The sequence below is a fragment of the Gouania willdenowi genome, chromosome 5 (genome assembly GCF_900634775.1).
Source record: "Gouania willdenowi chromosome 5, fGouWil2.1, whole genome shotgun sequence".
In the NCBI taxonomy this organism is placed as follows: Eukaryota; Metazoa; Chordata; class Actinopteri; order Blenniiformes; family Gobiesocidae; genus Gouania; species Gouania willdenowi.
Window position 1 is genome coordinate 21,197,090 of NC_041048.1, and position 23,411 is coordinate 21,220,500.

The 23,411-nt window shown below is 38.6% G+C and overlaps 1 protein-coding gene across 5 annotated transcripts in view; it reads left to right on the plus strand.

Annotated features, from left to right (window-relative positions):
* Positions 1 to 8,466: 8,466 nt before the first annotated feature.
* Positions 8,467 to 23,411, plus strand: part of scn8ab (sodium channel, voltage gated, type VIII, alpha subunit b) — a 73,537-nt gene continuing 58,592 nt past the window's right edge. For 4 of the 5 annotated variants that reach the window (XM_028446515.1, XM_028446517.1, XM_028446512.1 and 1 more), the window contains exons 1-2: positions 8,467 to 8,602; positions 16,008 to 16,344. In XM_028446515.1, the coding sequence (XP_028302316.1) occupies positions 16,063 to 16,344 (282 nt within the window). In that variant the 5' untranslated portion in view covers positions 8,467 to 8,602; positions 16,008 to 16,062. Of the gene's footprint in view, positions 8,603 to 10,418; positions 10,579 to 16,007; positions 16,345 to 23,411 lie in introns of those variants that run through there. The other variant, XM_028446513.1, reaches the window with a different exon arrangement.

Below are 23,411 nucleotides of genomic sequence, written 5' to 3' on the forward strand. Positions count from 1 at the left end.
AAGATTACCTGCTTAAGACTACGGCAGCAATGGCGCACTGTAACCACAAGAGGCCGCCAAAACTCAACCGAACGGGAAAAAAAGAGCAAACTTTATTTACAACCACTCAGCAAAAATACTAGGGATGTAACAATATCTAAATCTCAAGGTTCGGTATAATCACAGTAGAAACCTCACGGTACAATACATTTTGCGATGTTGTAGGAAAGCTCACGGTTTTAGAGGAAGGCACACAGGTTTAGCAGCAATGCTAAACAAAAAAACAAGAAATTGTCTGTTTTCCATTTTGACAGTATTTATTGTCATACTTTTAGATTTATAACATAAACTGAATACTGCCTACTAGCAGATACCGATTATTCAGCCTAAAGTGCAATTATCAAAAGTGAGTCAGGAACACGCAGCAACACAGGTATAGAAACAGCCTAGTTACAATAAATCAAGTAACATGAAACAGCCAAGGAAATCAAAGTAGTGTAAACTGCCTTATTCTGTGTTTAGATTAATTTTAGGTTTTTCTAGAGATAGATGAATAAGTCAACATTTAAGGTTAGGAGTTATCTATGAGCATTTAAAGTATCCACTAATCTTTTAAAACCCTTGTTCTCAACAACAGGAATTTGGCATAACTGAGCGACATCTCTTGTTATTTCTTGAGTCCTTGAGCTGTTCTGAGGGAGCTTGGTTGTAAATGCTTCCCTTAGAGTTTTTGAACGGACTGGGTTGTTTGTTTAACACAATCCTTTACCTTTTCTGGATTATTCAGTGGCTTCTCATGTGTCTTGTATTTCCGTTAGAGTAGAACACGATACACTTGCAGTGTTTGCATATTGTCCACGTTTTCTCCTTTATGGTTTCTTGATGCAACTAAACCACACCTCTGACTTGTACTCACTGCATCATGCACAAGTTCTACAAACTCCTCTGTTTGTACTTTGCTCTGCTGGCTGCCACCATCCGCCATGTTTTCTTACCCCTCTGACCTCACACTGTCGCACACCATCGGTTCAACCGCCTGTAACCTATGACGACTCCCCAAAGCATTATGGTACTTATAGTTTACTCTGAAACAGTCTGCTATAGCAAACGCAACACTTATTTTTTTAGCACAACGGCTCATTATTTTATACCGTGACATAACCACGACGATATCGAGGCACTTGTAATACTGCAATATCGTGATAACGTCAATACCGCGACATTCCTGCAAAATACACATTATACAAAGTGCTTTAAGTGGAAAAAACAAATGCCCTGCTGTCAGTCTGTCATACAAATATAAAAACATGGATGATATATATATATATATCTCAATCGATCTATATATTACGGTGCAGAAATTACAAAGGACAAAAGAAGCAAGCCAGTTCTAAATTAAATCTAACCACTCATCATTCCATTTTTATTTTCATTTTAATTTTTTTTTACTTAGTCTGCACATGGTGTCAAAGGTCGACGCTACGAGAAGTGCAATCTTTTAAAGACAGCAATGCATGTTTCGTTATTCCAATTAAATAAAATAATTTATTTTATTGCATAATTGTGACCATCACCAGACCTCCCTAAGGAAGGGTAAGAAGCACTTTATTATAGGGAGGACGAAAAAGAGAGGACAGTGTTACACCTGGGTGAGGGGAAGGGAACAGGGAAGAGCGAGTCAGGGAAGGAAATGGAAAGGGTGGGGGAGAGTCGACAGCTTTAAAGTGAGAATGAGATGTGAATGTATAGCTGTGCATATTGTGTTGTGAATCCATTCAGCCAGTCTGGTGACAAGTGTGATGCTTAGCTATAATGGTGGTGGCTGTGAACAGAGGGAAGGAGTGGATGGTTATTGCTAAAACAGGTATTTGGGATCAACGTGTCTAAGGTTAAGCCCAGTACGAGTTTTATCCCATTGCCCAAGGCGTACCAGTGCATCCATGACCAATGTTTGTGCAAGAACCGCTTCTGCGAACCAAAGCACCGCCCGAAGACGCAGCCAGGCCAGCAGAAAGAGCGGGGGCCAAGGAGCCCCAGGTCACCACCCCCACAACCGAGCAGCCCCCCAGACGTCCACGAGATTCCAAGCCGAGAGGCAGCCACCGCCCCCCACATACACACTCGAGAATGCCCCAAGGAGCCGAGGGCCCAGCGCAGCCCACCCAAGGACGATGGCCGCACCTCCAACCACCAGGAGCACCAAGGGGATGCTGCAAGTCACCCCACCGGCCAAACCCCCAGATCACCCCCCACCGACGCTGCCAGCGTGATGAGCCTTAATTATTGTCAAAGTCAGGATCCCTCCTAAGGGCCCCAGCCAGACCATCATACCAGTATGAGGCGTGAACAGCCCCGAGGCGGTAGAGCCTCAGATCCCGGCCCCGCAGGGCACCATCCCAGCAGGGGCCACCCCCCACCACACCTGCAGGCATGCAAGGGCACGGCCCGTGGCGCTAGCCCCGCAAGACCCCCGCTGGGACTGGCCCAGCCAGTAGGCCAAACCCGCCGGACCCCAAGGGCGCCCCCACGGGCCCGGGAACCCCCCAAGGGCAAGCCCATCATTCAATTTTCTGACCTGCTTGGTCCTCTTATTGGGCATTAGGCGGGAGTACACCCTAAACAGGGCGCCAGTCCAGTCCAACTTAGAGGCTCCAATGAACAATCATGTTTTAGGATTGTGAGAGATAGCCGGAGTACCTGGAGAAAACCCACCCAAGCACGGGGAGAACATGCAAACTCCACACATAAAGGTCCCAAGTGTCCACCCCAGGGCTTCAATCCAGGACCTTCTTGCTGTGAGGCTGGCCACTAAGCCACCATGCGCCCCTAAATTAAACCTACATTAATCCAATTAAAGTGTCATAGAACCACTTTGATTAACATCAAGTCTCATGACTTTTAAGTACACATGAAAAATAACATTTGGGGAAAAAAATGTCCTTAAACTTAAAGAAGTGATGAGTCTAATTTAGAAAATAATAATATTGTCAATAAGCTTATTACTGTTAGTTTCCTTCTGTAATTTATTTCCTCAATATTATACTTGGCCTCTATTTTCTCCAAACTTGCAAACCCATGCCACTTTAGCAATATTATCTTACTTTTTATATGAAAACATGCAATTAATTCTTCTGAATCAAATTATTCCGAATTAAAGTGTTTTGCTTGGTGTTTACATCGAAATAATAATTCCGAATTGAGGTTTACATGGGAAACAGGTTTATTTGGCTTTATCAATTCCGCTTTGGGGGGTTGGGAAGGCCCTGATTGGTCAGGGGGTGAACGTGACGTATTACGTCTATCGTTAAAAAAAGTTTTATTTTCGGCTACAACATAGCAGACCACATGAGAACTCTTTCCACTTTTATTTTGATTGTAGTTTTGAAGCAGTAGAAGAAGTAGATAGGAACTAATCACCGGTAAATAAAGCCCAGTAAAACTCCAGAAAACAATAACCAGGAATAAATATTAGCTCCCTGGTAAAGATAGTAGCTCTAACAACTGGTAAAATGATAAACTTGGTGATATTACAGCCTGTGAATGCAGTATGGGGCCACATTTACTAAGTATCACCCGGCCGGTGAAGCCAGTTTTGTTTGCCAATGTTCGTGTGTGTGTAATAAGTCCGCGTGAATGTTCGCATTCTTATGCTTCCGTCCATCCACTCTTTTCATTAAATCCATGTCTTCTTCCAGGCTCTTATTAAATAAATACTCTCGGCTCTACTCCGGGCCGCCATCTTGGATTATGTCGTCATCGCGACTGGCTGAGCATGTGCAGAACGACCAGAATTCAACTTCAAGCGAAAAATTCACATTTACAAAATAGAGGAATTACTTAATTTGGAATAAAACAGCCACACATTTGGGTTTAAGTTTAATTCTGAATTACATTTATGTTCAAAAGTGTTTACAAGGTCGGTTTAAAGAGGATTTAACTTTTATTCTGAAATAACGGGGAATTAAAGCTCCTAAGTAAATGTAGCCAATGCTAGTGTTCACCTGCATAATATGGCGAGCCACGCCAAGTGAGAATGACGTGCACAGACCACACCAACACCCATACGCTGCTGCAACATACACAGAGCTGCCCTTCATAACCGCTCGCTGCACAGCACAAGGAGCGCAGGGTGTAAGCACAGTGCACACAGCCGATGTGCACACGGTGGCACCATGTTAGTCCTTGTGAAATGATTGAATGGGTTTTATCCGTGGAAGACTGCCTGCTCCCTTTTCACCTCTTTAGTCTGGCAGGTTTATCTTACTGAGCAACCGCCCTGAATAATGAGAAAGTTTGGGGAAGGTACTGGGCAAGAAGAAAAAGTCCTGCTATACACTGTTTGCGAGTCAAATTAAAAAGTGCTGGTACTGCGTATCGTTGCATACCGACCCACTTAAAGCACTGACTGTACAGTATGTTAGTGAGTCAGTATTTCTTATGTACGAGGTGAAAATGAGACAGTTTATAACAATTCCCTTTGAGTGTAGACAAAACAAACAAACATGCTGTTCAATGTTTAAATATATTCTCTTCATCAAACATTAAAGGTTTATTCTGCACGAAGTTGCCTAAATTTAATAAATGACTTACAGTATATCTGTATATATAAAGTGAACATACTAGCCATTCATTTGCAACTTATCCTATTCAATGTCATGTTGATACAATATTACAGATTACAAACAGGAAAGCAGACACACATCCTCTACACACTATTTGCAGTCATTTAAACAATTATATTATTTATTTAATAACAGCTGCTATGATCACGTTAAAGGATTTGCTGCAAAACAAACTCATGTATTTACTAAAGTGGCATTATCATCTGCTAAAGTGATGGAATTCAATTAAGATTATTGTTGTTCTGTTTGAATATAAACATGTTTGTATTTATAAGCAAGTATTCTTTATTTCACCATCTGGTATAAACGCAATTGTTACACAATCCAGTCTTAGGAGACTGTCGGTTATGATTTTAGTCAGTAAAAATCGACCTCACACAATCTAGCGTGTTTGAGACTTTAAAAAGTGGTAAAGTGATCATAGCGTTACTTTAAATGTGGGTTTATAGCTTTCGACGCAAATAAATATGCAATTTAACAAGTTCAGTCTCACTGCCAGTTTAAACTAATTGTTCCTATTCCCCCTCCCCCACTTCTGCCACTTTTAGGCCAACATTGACACTTTGAACCATTGTTACTACTATTTCTGTCCATTTTTGGCCACTCTAATTTGCAACTGTTAACCAATTTCTGTGATTTTTAAAATCACATCTCACCACCATTTCTGCCCATTTTTCCCCACTCATTTTATTTCTGATTAAAACAAGGATTTACATCTTTAAGATGACTGTATACTATGGGACAAATAATAATAAACTTCCTGGATAATAGTGGATATTATTCAGATAAATAAATAAATGTGGTCATCACAGAATCATAGAACAATGGACCATCATTTTGCTGACTTCATGGATGGGTCCCCAAAAACTCTCCCCTGTATCCCCCTTATAGATGGCCTTGTCTCCACATGACTGTTCTTCAATGTTCATGTTTGTGTTCAACCACCTTCAGAGGGTCCCTCGCTCTCTGGAACCTCTGCCAGAGGCTGCGTCCGAATAGTCCCTCCTATCTCCTTTCCTATCCACTTTTATTTAAACCCCTGGATGATGTCACGTGGTTAAGGAAAGGTGTTAGGTGAGGAGTTAGGAAAAGGCCGTCATGTTTGTTTCGACAAACAAACGCACTTCCACTAGGTGACGTAATAATCCGACGGCCGCAAAGGTTAGTGACGTCTGCCGTGGTGACAAAACTGCAAATTTCCAAAAATTGACTACTAAACGCGCATTTATAACACTTTACGCTGATATAATCTCAAAAATCACAAAGTTTGAATGTAAATCAAAGGAAAAGAGGTTGCCAGGCTACAAGGAACTAAAGTGAAACTAAAAGAACGTCACATTGATAATGGCTGCTCACACTCACCTTCCACTCACTAATATGAATTATGTTGAGTAAAACATAATGACGCTAAAAATGTCTCTGATCCCCTTTTCTTGAACAACAGAGTGTCTGTTTTATGTCAGTTATAATCTGATAATATGTCTTACATATAATAAGAAATGGGCTTTAGATTATTTAAAGTTGTTCACATTGCATTGGTAACTTACATGATCTTCGTTACTTGTCGGTCATTGTGAGTTTCCGTGAGCGCTCGGGTGTGTGTGTCCCTTTAAATGTTGTCGCTGTAAGGAATTGTGAGGATTTAGTCTCCTTTCCTCAGCTTAAAGAGGACTTGAATGCTCTTTATCATGGCCACCACTTAAACACTTCCAGGGGTGAAGTAACAGTGGATAGGAAAGGAGATAGGAGGGACTATTCGGACGCAGCCATGCAGCATCTTGTCAGTATTTGTGTGAGCGATAAGATGGTCCCTACCCTTTTCCCACAGGTGAATCTTATTGCCTAATTACTTCTTAGCACATTTAAGGTTTGGTTGACTGTTGTGTGAGTGCTGCTGCATTGTTTCCACCACCCTCATATCTCAGCGTCATCCTCAGAATAATTTGTCAGTGATTTTGTCCATTTTTGGTTTGTATTTAGTTGGGTTTGGAGTTATTTTATGCTGTACTTTGTTGGAGTGTTTTTGAGTTTCATTTATAAAGAGATTAATTTTGGACAAAAGGACTATTCTGGCCTCCCACATCCCACCTCACAAAGCCCTGACACCCAGGAGTGGTATTTACTGTAGATTTTTGTATTTAGTCAAATAGTTTATATAGAACATACTGAACTTTTTTTTATTAAAACTTAAATGTGAAAATTCTTATTGGTCTTCCTGACTCTGACACCTTCTAACACCGCCTAACTTTCACACACAGATGTCATCTGATAGGCTCATTAATCATTGCTATTGTCAATAACTGGCCACTTCCCCCTCAAATTATTTGGATCAAATAATTTTTTTCCCTTTCATAATTTCTTGTTTCAAATATTAATAAAATATCGATATTCTTTTCACCATGTGTTTTTATTTAGTCTCATTTTTTATTTTGTCAAGCAAAAAGGTGTTAACATATAAAAAAGTCTAATATATAACAAATTAATACTCTTTGATTAGCGTCTGCTTTACCAATGTGGGTTATTGATTTAGCTGAAATGAAAGATTATTAACAAAACAGGGATTATTTAGTTTTGTAACACCTTTTTTTCACATTTGAATTTGTACCCAAAGCAAAACTTCAAGGTGGAGAAAGAAGATTAGAGGATGTTAACTTTAGTTATTAGGACAAAAATGTGAAAATACACAAATTGTACTTAAACAAAATGGAGATGTTGGTAATGTGTTTTTTAAACAATGATTTATTGGCAGCAGACTGATGTTTAAACATCAATTTTTGCATTGACTCCAATTATTTTTAGCATGAGAGCAATATTCAAAAATTCAATAATTAAAAAATCTGTTTTTGAGATGAAATTCTGGTATTTTCCAAACATCATCTATTATGAATCATCTTCATGACTATCATAAAATGTTGTCATTTCTTAATGAACATTGAAAATGTATTTAACATATATGAAGGAAGGTATATATATATATATATATATATATATATATATATATATATATATATATATATATATATAAGATAGAAATAAATAATTGAACAAATTGACCATATTTTGCTAAATACAGTATCTGTCACGGAGATGCAATTTGTTTTTAACAATGATTTATTGGCTCCATAAGTGGAAAACTGATGTTTAAAATTCAATTTTTGCATTGACTCCAATTGTTAGCTTGAGAACGATATTCAAAATGCTGTAAAATGAATGGATGAATAAATAAATAAATAAATAAAAATAAAATCTGTTGTTGAGATTAAATGCTGGTATTTTCCAAACATCGTCTTCATGACTACCATGAAATGTTGTCATTTCTTAATTGACATTGAAAATGTATTTAGCATATATAAAGGAAGATAAATAATATAGAAATAATCTAAAAATAATTCAGTAAATATTTTAACAAAGTGACACGTGTCAGATGTTGGTATATTGCTTTTAATAATGATTTATTGGCTCCATAAGTGAAAAACTGGTGTTTAAAATGAAACATTTGCATTGACTCCAAGTGTTAGCATGAGAACTATATTCAAACTGCTGTAAAAAAAAAAAAAAAAAAAAAGAAAGAAAATAACAAAAAGATCTGTTTTTGAGATGAAATTATGGTATTTTCTACACATCATCTACCATGAATCATAGCATTATTTAAAGTAAGAAAAAAGAAATAAAAAAGAAAATCAAATCAAAAATAATTGAATAAATATTTGAACAAAGTAACCTATATCTTGCTAAATACATAAAGTGTCGGTCGCGGATCGTTACATTAGCAGTGTTTTTAGTTGTGCCGGTGCTGCGGTCTCTTGTCCGTTCTTGAAACCAGAGGCATTTACCGACACTCCCTAACAATTTGCTCAGAGTCATCAATTATGCAGGGCAGCCGCGCGCACCGGGAAGGAGGATAGCAGCAACAATATGGCGACAGCCGCAGTTACTCCACACTCCTTCCTACATCTGCAGTCCCGTGACAGCGCTCCGGATCTCTGTTAATGCCACATTAAGTAAGTAGTCTCTCCGTTTTCTCCATTTCTCCGGGGTGCCTTGCTGTGAGCTGGATCTCAGAGCCACTTTGTGCACTCACTGCATCCCAGTGCCGCAGAGCAGTCCCTTCAGCATCTGTGTCTGTAGAGGGGCTCCATCCATGCCAGTGCGCATAGTGCTGTGTGTGTGCGCGCGTGTGTGTATGTATGTGTGTGTGGGACCATCCGTCTCAAGGACTGGATTTATTAGATAATACAAGGAAAAACAAACTGGATTCTGTGACGCACTGTGGTGAATAACAGGGAGACTGCGTGTTATATATGGGGGGGGGCTGGGTGGGGGGGTTGGCCCTGCAGAGCAAAGCCTTTTCATTGTGTCTGTGGGAAACATGATCATGTTCACGCGTGGGATGGAGTCAAACTTCTCTGTAAACTACACGCTGTATAATCCAGCTGCATGGATACTGCGTCTCTTGTAAAAAAAAAAAAATGTCATTTTAGACATCAGTTGGAATCTCATCCTTTGGAACTGTGCCCCCCCCCCCCCCACCCACCCCCACCATCACCACCACCACCACCACCCCCACCCACCCACTGGCCCCCACCCTCCTGCCTTGCGTGAGGATGTAGGTGCGTCTCTTGTTTGGCACTCCTCAGATGGGACCGCGGCACCCCTATTTCTAGTCTTATTATGCAGTGTGTGCTCAGAGAGGACATCCTTCACCATCACGCACCATCAAGCATCCCCGGCCGGCACACACCCTGGACCACTGTTGTTGTTGTCCAGCTGCTTTCTATTCACACGCTGCTGCGTTGCATTAAAACCCGCATCTCTTCATCACTGTCATAAAATTCATGAATTTTTAGGGTGAAAGCCGTTTGTGCTGACTGTTGCTGGGCTGTGTTCTGGCCAATGACGTGTTGCCAGGACTTGTGCGTTACACTGATCTACCAGGAGTTAGTTGGTGGAGCCTATATAGCAGCAATAAACCACACTGCAGTATTTTTTGGGGCTTTGGCCCCCATAGAGAAACAGCATTGCTTGGTGCTAAATGGACGACTTCTGGATTATTCAAAGGCTACAAATCCAGTTGGCTGAAGGAAAATGGAGGGATTTCATTTTAAGAAAGATCTTAAAATCATAGAGGGTGTTCCAACGGTCCTTTCTCTTTGTAAACATGGGTTACACTGAATTATCACAGCTCAGTAAACTTTCCCTTTATCTGACACCGACTGGACTAGATTTAATGATGGTATTCGGGGCCTTCTAATTATTAATCCTCTCCTGCTGTGTTATAGCTCATGTTTTCTCATTAAACTCCACACTGAGTGAAAGGCAGCAGTCTGTGTTGGAAACAAGAGCTGGAGTTTTATCTCGACCCATGTGACTCTGATGCAGCAGCCTGGACGCCTCTTCTTCACAGCCACACTGTCTTCATGGTTTCCATTTAGCCTCATCCGCTACCACATCACTATTGGAGTGCAGCATGAAGGCCGGATAGAGGATTTTTTTTTCCTTTCCAAGGTGTGCGCCAGCTGTGCTTTTAGACGGCTCTCCTCCCCGCAGAGGACTCTGCACATCAGGACCATTAAAAAAAAAAGGCTCATTTTATATTGCAAACTGAGCCACTCTTCATGATGGATTCAACTTGATCATTCTTTTGCACGGGACTCACTGTTAAAGGACGGATGCGTGGCCCCAGCGCTTTTCACCAGAAAAGAGAGACTGATCCGTTTTTGTGTGTGTGTGACAAACAGAGATGCAGTTTTCTTTTGTTCATCTGCTTTTAAGTATCGTCTGTGCTGGTGCGTGAAGTGCTCATGCGGTGCATGACTTGCTTCGGCATCCTGGTTTAAATCACCTTGACGGATCAATTCTGTAGCTTTTCTGGAGAGAGACTTGGAGGTTGTGTGGAATCTCTGCATTCGCCTCTTTTTTTTTTCTCCTGAAAACCCTGGTTTGTTGGTTTGTCGGTTCCTTCTCCTGACTTTCCCAGGTCTGTATCCTTGCTCATGTTGTCTTTACAAATTCCATACTTGATTTGCATTGTCTAATATGATCCATTGATCATTTTGACCAACCACCAACTAGAGAGATTTGATCATTATTGTTGACGACTAATATTGTGATAGGGTGTTTCCAACCATCTATCAATTACTGTATGATCAGACTCTTAGTGACACCTCAATTCACTTTTGGGTTACACTCTTGATGTCACCTGATCATTGGTGAATTCATGTTGGAAAATAAGGATTAGTTTCCGATTTGCACACATCATTTGATCATTTGTCCAGAACTTTAGCTCATAGTGTAGCTTTTCAGAAGCATTTTTAACCAACGCCCTGCAATGCAGCCATTAGCATGTGCCACTGTATGTTTAAACATATGAAATAAAAAAATAAAAAAAACATTCCAACAGATCAGTTTCATAAAGCCTTAGGGTTCTTTATTGGCTACATGGATGGAAATGAACTTGGCTATGTTGGTGCTTGGTTCATATCTTGACATTCATCATCAGAAACTTGGTTTTGGTAGAAGTTTAGTGCAATTCGTACATCATTGTAATTTCAAGCATTCTTTGACCTTGACTTGTAGTGATTGGATGTACTCTTTGGTCTAATGTCATCATGACTTGTCTCAGGTGCTGCTGCCATTGCCTCAATGTCCTGCCACCCCCCATCAGAACAAGTATGCTAACGGTAGCTACAGAACCTGGTTAGAATGGTTGATGTCTTATTACAAAAGGCTGGATTAAGTGTTTGTTTTGTTGTTGAAACTGGTTTAGATTTGAGATGAGCTGCAGAACATCATTTGATAGCCTTAATATTGAGATTCAATGTTCTTCATGTGTTTAGGTCTTTCAATAACGACTCAAGCGCTAAAACGTTTCTTTCCAAAAGAAGAAAAGCCTGAACTCGTTGCCAAGTAGGGTTTATAAGCAGAAGCTCTCAGGTAATCAAAACTATCAAGAGCTGTTTTACTTTTTTAAATAGAGTATTTTATATTTTAAGTCTTTTCCTAAAAAGCGTGAAGTGCTCATTAGCTTACTTTTATTTTAAAGCTGCTTGGATACTCTGGAACTCGCTTGAAAAAAATAAAATAAAAAAACACATACATGTTGTTTTGCATTTACACTGCGCTTTTCAAAACATTCCAAACAGACATGACTAAATAACCCCAGCAGTTCCAAGGACTGCTCATTGTTGACGTTTAAATCGCATCCATTGATAGGATTAGCAGCAAAAACAGTAACGGGCGAAGGTGAATCTAGTTTGTCTTAACAATGAGAAAGCATTAACCATAGAGATTACGGAAATGGCACATGGACAGACGTGGTGCAGACCTGTGTATATGTATAGTCAAGTTGATCATATATTGCATATTGATTAGTTGTTATTTCCTCCTTGAGAAGTGCTCTACTTGAGTAATAGCGCCCCAAAGTAGCCGCTCATGCAACTGCATTACATTTTATTTTCCTGGCAGTTTGGAGCGTCTACCAAAGTGTGAAGTGAATGCAAACCGAGCTGAATCAATATGTTAACAATTAACATTATCGGCTAAGATTGTCCTGATCCTACTTTTTCACTTCCGATACGATGCCATTATTGCATCCTTGAGTATTGGCCGATACCAGTATCAATCTATCCAATATCAGCATGAATCATACATTCTTTTATTGTTTGTTTTGTAGTGTGAATCAGGGTTGGGGTCAATTACATTTTTCAGTTATTTATGTTTTCAATTATCAATTACAATTCAATTACGATTACAGTGACCAATTATAAGTAAATTACAATTATTTTGTATCCTCAGAAAGTCAATTATAATTACGCTCTCAATTACTAAAGTTCAAATACAATTAATCACAATTGCTGAGTCTGAAATAAATAACCTAATAAAAGTTAACCTTCCTCTTGTGTTAGCTTTCTGTTAGCATCGCTTATGCTAACGGGTCCTAAATCAGCTGGTAAATACGCTAAAAACAAATATCTAATTTATTTCCTATTTATTGGTTACCTTGTTAGGCTTTCTAATCAATGAAAATATAGGTTTTTATTATTTTTGGTGTGGGTGTCTGAGCATTTTTTGCGTCAGTATACCCATCAAATAAAAATTATTATGAATTACAATTATTAAAATATGTTTCATATCATAAAATGTGGGAAAAAGTTATAATGAAGTATATTTTAATAACTGTTAACTACATATGTGTAGAACAGTAAATAGAACTGTAACATGGTTCCTCAGTTTTGTGTTAAAATTCACAAGTTTTATTGAATTTTCATGGCAATTACAATTACAAAGTAAATTATCTGAACTCAATTACAATTTCATTATGTTTATGACAGCAACAGATTTTTAAAATTACAATTACAACTATAATGATGCCATAATTGCATTTATTTAATGATCAATTACGCGATTACAATTATAATTGACCCCAACTCTGTTGTGGATTGTGAAGCCACTAGCTTATTAAAAATAAAAGAACCTGAATAGAATAAATGAAAACATAACCTGAAACCTAATGAAAATGTTTAAAGTGGAAAATAATAATATTAGTTCACTTCAGTTCATTTTTACTGTCAGCATGTATTGTTGGAGCAGAGTCTGGAATGGACTGATTGTATCAGAGATTTTAGATGTAGTCTGATATAGGGCTGGGCGATTTTGCCTAAAAAAAAATCTCTGATTTTTTAAAGAAAAATTTGAGTTATGATTTGATTTTCAATTTTTTTTTTAAATGCACTTAAAAATGACTGCAGACATCACATATATTGTCAAAAGTGCAACTTTGTTGCTGTGATTGTCCTCAAGAGTTAAAATGCATAGAACAATCCCAAAATAAACTTTAAATGAGGCTCTGTTATTCAACAATTTCAAGCTTTAACCCAGGTTTAAGCAAAAGTGCAACAGCAACTTCACAGTAGCTTCAATTTTCTGATTAAGAAATCAGATAACTACATATTCTATAACATCTAACATTACAATTAAAAAAATAATGAACTCTTCCCTTAGCATCTCAGCATAGTGCGATTAATACATTAAACATGCCTGTGGCACACATATAGCTACTCAATGGGTAAACAAATGTAAACGAAGAGGAGGCGGGCTCATATCAGAACGCGAAAAAGTCCGTAAAAACTGTGGCTGGGAAAAAAACCCAAAAAATTAAACTCGAATTTGCAAAATAAAAATCGTTTTTATCTACAAATTTGATTCATCAATTAATTAGATTTTTTGCCCAGCCCTAGGCTGATATAATCAGATATCTGTTTTTTTTTCTTTTCTTTTTTTTTGCTGATATCGGACCAATTTCCATCATCACCATTATCGGATCAGGAAACCCCATCATCAACTGTTGTCCTTCCATTCAAGCCCTGGACTATCCTGGTGTGAAAGCATCCTCGGTTTATTTTAACCGTGTGTTCTTACCGTCGCTGACAGCTTTTCAACTGCACATTGTTTCCATATTAAAGCAATTAGCTAAAAGCTGCGTAGCACTGCAGCCTTAGATGTTTTGTTCTTGGGGAGATCAGCGGCGATGCTAACCCTTAATTCTCAGGGTGTTGTCTCACGTGGGACCTTAAGTACGAACTTAAATCAGCTAAGCACTGTTAATGAGTTCAAGGCATCCTGAGATACATTACAGCTTCGTAAGTACCATGTTCAGATGTGTGCCTCTGACATGTCTTCTTGCCGAGTCAAGTTACAGAAGTTGGAGACACAAAGCAGATTAACACTGTGTATTTGATACCTGGGTTTAGCTTTTAGGCTCTTTGAAACAGCGCTTTAGCCAGTAGAGCTGATGTACAGAGCAAAAATAGTGCCTTCGGATTCAGGTTTCACAGGTTTGCACTCCATTTTTTGTTGACCTGCAGATTTCTTTGAGGCTAAGTTTTTGAATTGAATGAAACAAGAAACCATTACAAAGAATAAACACATTACAGACGAAATGATTGGAAGGGACATTACATTTGTAAAAACTGTCAGAATTCATTGGGTGATTATGGATCATATTAAAAGTGATTATACTAGGGGTGAGAACCTCTGGGTACCTCACAATACGATACGATATGCGATACAAAGCTCACGATAACGATTACCTCACGATGTGACGATACTGCGATTATCGATATATTGGTCAGAAATCAATCTACGATAATCTATGTCATAACAAGAAAAAAAAGATTAAGTGAAAAAATACAATTTTTATTTTCTATCTCTGAAAGACAATACATTAAAAAAGTGTCGTATGAACAGTGACACTATTTTAGTGCAACATTTCTGTAAATAAGTGTCAACATACCAATGTAAACAAATAAGTATCTCCAATAGTGCTTTCTGTAAACAAAAAATAGGGTCTTTCTTACCAGTGACACCATTATAGTGCAATATTCCAGTAAACAATATATTGGTTCCTTCAACAAACAGTGACAAAATTTCTGTGAAGACCTACCTGCACATTTTAGTGAAAAAGCAGAAAAGATTTTGAAAAAAATAAAAATAAAAAAACTAAAATAAATTTTATATATATATAAATTAATATTTAGCGGGAGCATATCGATAATCGATCGTGCGGAAAAATATCGCGATATATCGCCATATCGAGATATTGTCACACTCCTAGATTATATGGCAGTTCTTGATCAGAATGTATCCTACTAAAATAATTAGGTGTTGTAAAGACACTTTTCAAAGTAAAAAAAACTAGTTAACTAATTCAATTTTTTTTCACACTTGCATTGATGTTTCAACCCTAAAACTGAGCTCTTCCCGACTCATCCAGTAACTTCAATGTCTTCCTGACCTTAGATGGAAGAAACTGGGGCATTTTATAGAAGTGAAAGCAATTATGCAGTAAATGCATTCCAATGCATCCTGTTAAAAGGTTTTTCTGAAAGTCTTTGTTAACAGAGTCTCGTGGCCCTCGCAACTAAAACACTTGAGAGGCCTCAACATATGGAAGGACACCAAACCAAGAACACGTTTTTTTCAAAGGTTTCATTTAGTACCACAAATGTAATCAACTTAAAGACAGAAAAGGGACTGAACATTGTGTTTACTGAATCATTTGTATGAATAAAATAGACAGTATTGTTTTTTTTTTTACAGTGCTTTGTTCATAGAATGGAATATCACATTTTTCATTTCTTATATAGAACATTTTTAGAATAGATTTGTTTTTAACTTTGAAATTGGGGGGAAATGTATCAGTTTTTATTAGTTTTAGAAGTGGAACTTTCAAACTTCCCAACTCTCAGCTTTTAGAATAGAAACATTTACAAAGTTTTTGCTCAATTTCATCCACCGCAACTATATTTTCCCACCATACCTTTATTTTGTTATCTCACATTTTGTCATCATTTCTATTGTGTTTTTCTGTCCTTGGCACATTCTAATTCTCTGTCTGTCCTCTTCTAGCTTTGATGTCGGGGATGGAAAACAAATAAAGAGGAAATAACTGCAGGATGAAAACATGGCCGCGCCCATTCTTGCAACCCCCGGACCTCACAGCTTTAAGAAATTCACTCCGGAGAGTCTCGCTAATATCGAGAAACGCATCAATGAGGAGAAGAACAAGAAACCGCCTAAGCCCAGATCGGACAGTAGTCACCGCGACACATCTGACGAGAATGAGCCCAAACCCAACAGGGACCTGGAGGCTGGGAAGAGCCTGCCGTTCATCTACGGCGATGTCCCGGATGGAATGGCGGCAACACCTTTGGAGGATCTGGACCCCTTCTATGTGAACAAAAAAGTAAGTTGCCATTTGCTTACAGTGCGTGTTGCACACATCCAACTGGTTTCACTTTGACAATGCAGTATGCAATATGTGTTACTACCGTGGAGTGATTAGTGCTGCGCATTAACTAGTGATTAATCATGATTATTATCTTTGTTACACTAATATTTCTATACCAGGAATGAACAACTTTTATAATAGTGGGAGCCCCAAAAATGTGATAGTTGGATCTGAGGGCCAAATACACAAAACTACATCTACCAAAATATATTAAAAGTTGGACTAGGATCCATCTACAGCACTACCTAATACCCAAATACATACAACAGTTACTCTTTAATGACTAATCTGAGCATGAATACAGGAAAGAACAGGGCATTTAGTTTGTCTTTCAGAGTCGTATTGTGTTTTTTGAGTTGTTTTGCATGTTTTTGATGTCGTTTTGTGAGATTTTGTTGTTTTGTTTTCGTGGTTGTGTTTTTGTTGTCCTTTTGTGTATTGTTTAGTGTATTTTTATGTCATCCTCTCTATTTATGGAGTCGTTTTTGTTTTGTGTATAATTCTGTTGTTTTGTGTATTTTCAGGGGTCATTTTGTGTGCTTTTAGTTTTTGCGTTTTTGCTATTTTGTTTATTTTTGTTGACGTAAAGCAAAGACATAGCTGTACCCCTCTAAGACTGCAGGGTTAAAGTTGAACACTGTTCTTGTACCGTGATTAGTCAGATTTTTGTGTGTAATAGATGGGAAATGTGATGTGACATGAAAGGATCATGAATTTGCTTTGATTCATATGGTGTTTGTAATCGGCAAATAAATGTCTGCAGCTTAAAGAACTACTGGTTTAGGGAAAATATTTGCAGCTATAGCAGAAAAAATCTGAAACTTCAAAATTTTGGCATTTGTGCAAGATAAGAATTATACTAGTAATAAACAGGGACAAGTTTATTTATTTTTTGTATAAAGAATGATTTGAATAAAAACTTTAAATTGGGCAGTATGGTGGTTTAGTTGTTGCCATTCTAACATCACAACAAGATAAATTTTGGACTATATTTATTGAGTTTGTATGTTCTTTGCTTTGATTTATTTCTTACAGATTCTCTGGGTTCCTCATTGTCAACAAACATACGTATATGACTGGATAATCTGGTCTCTTCTAAGGGTACATTTGTGTGTAAATGGGTGGGGGGACATTCTGCCCAGTGTTGCCAGATGCAGTAAAGAATCTGATAAATATTTTTAAAAGCCACCAATTAAGTTAATATTCATCCGGGTTGGTTACTTTTTGATTTACTTAAATTCCAGATAAAGAATGCTAAATTGGGTGTGCAGTATATGCAAATAGGTTGCACATGTTGTTTGTTCACCTCTTGTGTTAGTATTATTGTTAAGAAAGACAAAAGTGGTGAAGACTTCCCTGTTTATATGATGGTTTTGAGCTAATGGGAGAGCAGAGTTCCCACAAGCTTAAAATGAAACAAGAAGAACAGCAGCAAAGATGGACTGATAGAAGAGGACAAAAGTCAAAATAGCTCATAAGAAATGTTCGGATAATATCGATTGATTCATTCCAAAGAATATTGACGAACCAGAAAAGCTGCATTCTCTCTGTGGCCTTTCAATTCAATTCAACTTTATTTATACAGTGCAAATTACAATAATAGTCATCTCGAAGTGCTATGAAAATATACAATTCTTAAGAAAAAACCCAACAAATCCACCTATGTCCATTAAACGTGTCGAACCGCCTGTCGAACGTGCTAAATAAATAGACAGTCACCGCCATCAGCACCAGCTTTGCTAAATCATATTGCACGTGCTAAACTGATCTGTTTGCATCTCCTCCTCCTGATATTTATCGTGTCTGATGAGATAACCTTCATTTATCTCCAAGGGGGGAAATTACGGTTTTACAGCAACTCAAGGTAGCATAAATGCAGGAAATAATGCACTCATTTTGTAGATTAAGCCCAACATGTGCTTGAACATGTTTTTTTTTTAATCCAGATTAACCTTTAGTAAATTAGTCCCTGCATGTTTAAATCAATTTCAAAATGTAAAATATTTTTTTCGTGATTATGGAAAAGAACAAAAATCAATTAACTAACTTCCTTAAATGGAAATAGCAATATGGCAAAGATTATACCCATGTTTTGCTAGAATAAAACACATTTTCAACACATTTTTGCATTAGGCAGGTGCTTAAATGTGCAGCAAGCAAAATTTTTGAGCTACAAAATCTCTGAAGACTGCTGTTGTACTCAAACTTGCAAGTTTTAAGCAGACTGTTCCGACTTCTGACGCATAGAAAAGTACAATTATTTACAACATTGAACTTAATTATTACCCATTAAGCTATTTTGGTTTGATTTTGAGAGGTTTGTTATGACAGTAAATACATCAAAGTAAGGAAAGCAGATTAAATGGAAATTTAACTTTGATACCCTGGTATACCCTGAAACATGATTTGGGAACATTTCAAATGGAACATCAGAAGTCCTATCTGTTTTTAAAAGCTTTTACTCTGCATTTGTAAAATCAAATCTTCATCGTCATCTTATGAAAACGGGACAGATTTTTCGGTGAACAAATTCTTTGTCAGTTTATAAGCCAAACTGAACAGACAGAATGAAACACAGTAGTGTCTGTATGTCTGTCTGTTAGTAGGCAGCCATTGGGAACACGTGGCCTCTACAGAAGAAAGAAACGCAGTCAGCAAGACTGGCAATCTCAGCAAACAGCACTCACTGGGCAGATGGGACTATCAAGTGCGTGTGCCTTCTGTGATCTATTGATCCACAGCTGTAGTTTAGCGGTGGCCACAGGAAAGCTTCCCTTCTACGCCTTTTATCCTATTCACCTTTGCTTATTGCTCAGAGCTTGCTTTCCGCTGCAGTGTCTCATAAAGATAGACAAAAAAGTTTCCAGTATTATTGCTTCCGCCATGACGTGTCCAACATTAACTGCTAATGTTTTAGAGAACAGAAGTATTACACATAAATATAATTTAGGGCCTATAATATAATTTTGTTACATTTTTGAATGGTTAAAAGTCCCATGTCATGCTATTTTTCACCCATCTCCATTTGTTCTAAGAACCCCAAAAACATATTATTTGAGGTTTATTTTCCCAAACTCGCCTGTTTTCCAGAGTTTTAGCCTCTGAAAAGTCACTTTCTGAGCAACTCTACACAAAGAGTCTGATTTGCGGCCTTCTTATGCATATTCATGAGTGGGCGTGTCTATAGACGGGACACTGACTTCCTCCTCCCCGCACGGTGACGTAGGGCCAGAGGACGGCCCACCCTCCTCCCACCCACTCCGTAGCTGAGCTCATACTGCTTTATAAACATGAGACAGAGCGTGGGGGCGGGGCGTTCGCGTGTACTTACATAGACTGTAGAAAATACATACATAGCACTGCACAAAGGACGCTGAAATGCTCACCTTCGTGGGCGTGTCTGTTTACATGTCAATCATGGCAGAGAGCTTCCTGGAGGCGCGGCTTCTCAGCTCAGTGCCACGTCAAATTCGTCATCAAAGTGGGAACGCGTCATCAAATTGGAGCGAGGTGTTTGGGCTCACCCTGTAGTAAGAAAGGAGCAAATCACCCTATAACTAATGATTGAGGGAATCAATGAAAAAAACACTTTGGACATATGTATGAAGCCCAAATAGAACTTTTATGATGTTTAAAGTACAGAAAAGGCTTAACATTGGCCCTTTAAGTTACATTTGTTGTTCAGTATTCTTATTTATTTCACCATTCCATTGACTGTTTTTGATCCAGGAGCAGTGGACAGCATTTGTTAAACGTGTTGGAAGAAAAAGCTCCAGCTTTCAAAAACTGGTCACCAGATAACATGATCACCACTTGAACTAAAGCACCAACATTTATACGCCTACTCAAAGCGATTCAAGTTCAGTTTTTGAGGTGAACTATTGCATGATGTCAGTGGTTTTGATAGCAGTTTGCATCAGGTCCCACCATCATTCATTTGTTCATCATGTACACACCAAGAGATACGCTAGAAAACTACATGCACTATGCCAACATCACATTTCTGACTGTTATTGCAAGAGTGCACCATCATGTTTAATATGTTACACTTTAAGATGAGCCAGGTCAAGCCACATTTAGTACAAGTAAGTCTACATAAATAACTAGAATATTTGCATTTCCTGAAAAAAATGCAAGTGCGTATGAAGGTGCTTGCCCGTGTCGCACTGCATTAGCTTATCATCAGCTAGCATTAACATTGCATTAAATAGCATTTCCATTAACCTAGCAGTAAAGTTAGCATTAGCATAACATTAACTTAGCATTAGCATACCATTAGCTAGCCTAGTATTAACACTAACATAGTATTAGCATTAACCTAGCATTAGCCTAACATTAGCATTAACCGAACAATATCATGAATCTAGCATTAGCATTAACCTAGCTTTAGCATTAGCCTAACAATAGCATTACCATATAATTAGCTAGCTTTAGCATTAACCTAGCAATAGCATTAACCTAGCATTAGCACTAACCTAATATCAGCATTAGCCTAGCATTAGCATTAACTTATCATTAGCCGAACAATAGCATTAGCATAGCATTAACTTAGCATTACCATATCATTAGCTAGCTTTAGCATTAACCTAGCAATAGCATTAACCTAGCATTAGTATTAACCTATCATTAGCATTAGCCTAACAATAGCATTAGCCTAGCATTAGCAAGTTAGCAGCTCCACTTTAGCTTAACGAGCTGCTCTCTCTAAAAATGAGATTGGACCTGAAAAGTTGATGTAGTTTCACAAAAAACTTAATAACTCAAAGTTTAAAAGTTAGAAATGATAAAAGTACAAGTATAAATCTCGGAAACTTTCTGAACGTTTTGATCGGACAAACAGTGTAGGAGGAGTTAACGACCGATGGAAGACAAAAACAATAGTGAGGATGCAGGAGATATCCCCACTAATAATGAATAACATAGAAAGACAACATTACATTATATTTTTGATAGAGGAAAAGAACCATCAGTGATGACATATTCACCCTGCAGGTGCACTCTGTGTTTTTGATTGTGACCAAATCTGAAAACAGTATACCACGCTCCAATCACATTTCTGACTGTTCTTGGAAATGAGATGAAACAACGCTATCAAACACGTTGGTATGAAGTTGTACATGTCAGGTTTGCTCTCCATGCTTTAGCACATGTGTATATTATGTGTAATCAGAAACCATTCCACCCAGTATGCATCACATGTGGAGAGTCAGCAGCACAATGCTCTTTCTGCTGCAGCAGCACAATATGCCACTGATACAATAGTCATTGTATCAGTGGTTTTCCTAATCCACTGATGTGTTTGTCCTTCATCACACCTGAGGAAGTGCATCCATGTTAGCCTCCACTCCTCCTCTGTCTGTGACCTCACCTTTCCACGTCTCCTCTACTCGACCGAGTCATCCAATCGCTCACCATTTCACTGTATGTCAATGACGCCTGTGTGTGTGTTTACCATCAGCTGCTGGAAACCTGATCGCAGCACTCATGCATAAAAGAGAGGAAGAGGGGGCAGCGCGGTGAGGGAGAGAAATGCAGCGTTGCACTTCTCATTTTCCCCTGTGATGGGGAGAGGACTGCCTCGGCTTTTCAAACGTCTGATGTGGTTTGACAAAGATAAAGCAGCTGAAGACACAAGAAACACAAGAGAGTAAATGAAGGGGTTGTAAACTCGGATTATCTATTGCACGATGAAAACTTTCCAAGTGATTAGGCTCAAACTTGTGTTCGCACAGAATGGATAGAGATTGGTGCTTTAAATTATTCACTTTATTGTGAGACAGAGGGGATTGCAGAAACAGCTTGTGTGCACATTAGATTAGCCTGCAGCTGAAGTAGCATTAGCTACCTAGCACATAGCATAGTACACACCATCGCGTCATGCTTCTCTTTTACCCTCTGTCTGTGTTTGTATGCGTTTCTGCACATTCATTTTGCTTCTTCTCTCACGGCTTCACTGCATGCTTTATTCTCTTTCTGGGTGTTGTAAATCAAAACCAGGGCAAGGCGTTCTAGCGCTCTGTCTGCATCTTCACTCTCTGATGACACAGCATCCTTTGAGGCAGGATAGGTGGCTGTGCAAGTATCGCTATGTCCTGCCCATCCCTGCATGTACAAAGAAGGCCTGTGGAGCAGACAGTGTTTAGCCTTCAGACAGATTTAAGCATATCCTCCGTAAGCTGACACTGACGGACAGCACGTTTGAAAATCCTTATTTCACGTTTTAGAAAAAATTTTCCTCAACATATTTGAATGAGACTTGTTTGAATAGAGCTCTAAGTTTTGTGTCTTTGGTGTGTTTTCCAGATTGGTGACCTTGCAATTGAATAAGACATTAAAGATACAGAATAAGCTACTATTTCTTTATTTTTGTTGCAAAAATATCCATATTGAGGAAAGGGTAAAGAAGTTAAAGAGACTTTTATTATCCTCAGACAATGAAACACGTGCTTGCAGCGTTGGCCAACCTTGACAAGTTTGATTAGTGTGCATGTGTAATGAGAACACTGGCATTTCTTATTGCTTAAAGGGCCCATGTTACACTAAATCGACTTTTCTGTGCTTTAAACATGATAAAAGTTCTGTTTGGGCTTCATACACATGTCCAAAGTGTTTTTTCATTGATTCCCTCAATGGTTAGTTAGAGGGTGATTTGCTCCTTTCTTACTGCAGGGTGAGCCCAAACACCTCGCTCCAATTTGATGATGCGTTCCCACTTTGATGACGAATTTGACGTGGCACTGAGCTGGAGAAGCCGCGCCTCCAGGAAGCTCTCTGCCATGATTGACATGTAAACAGACACGCCCACGAAGGTGAGCATTTCAGCGTCCTTCGCGCAGTGCTATGTATGTATTTTCTACAGTCTATGTATGTACCCGTGAACGCCCCGCCCCCACGCTCTGTCTCGTGTTTATAAAGCAGCATGAGCTCAGCTACTGAGTGGGTGGGAGGGCGGGCCGTCCTCTGAGGAAGTCAGTGTCCTGTCTATAGACACGCCCACACATGAATATGCATAAGTAGGCCGC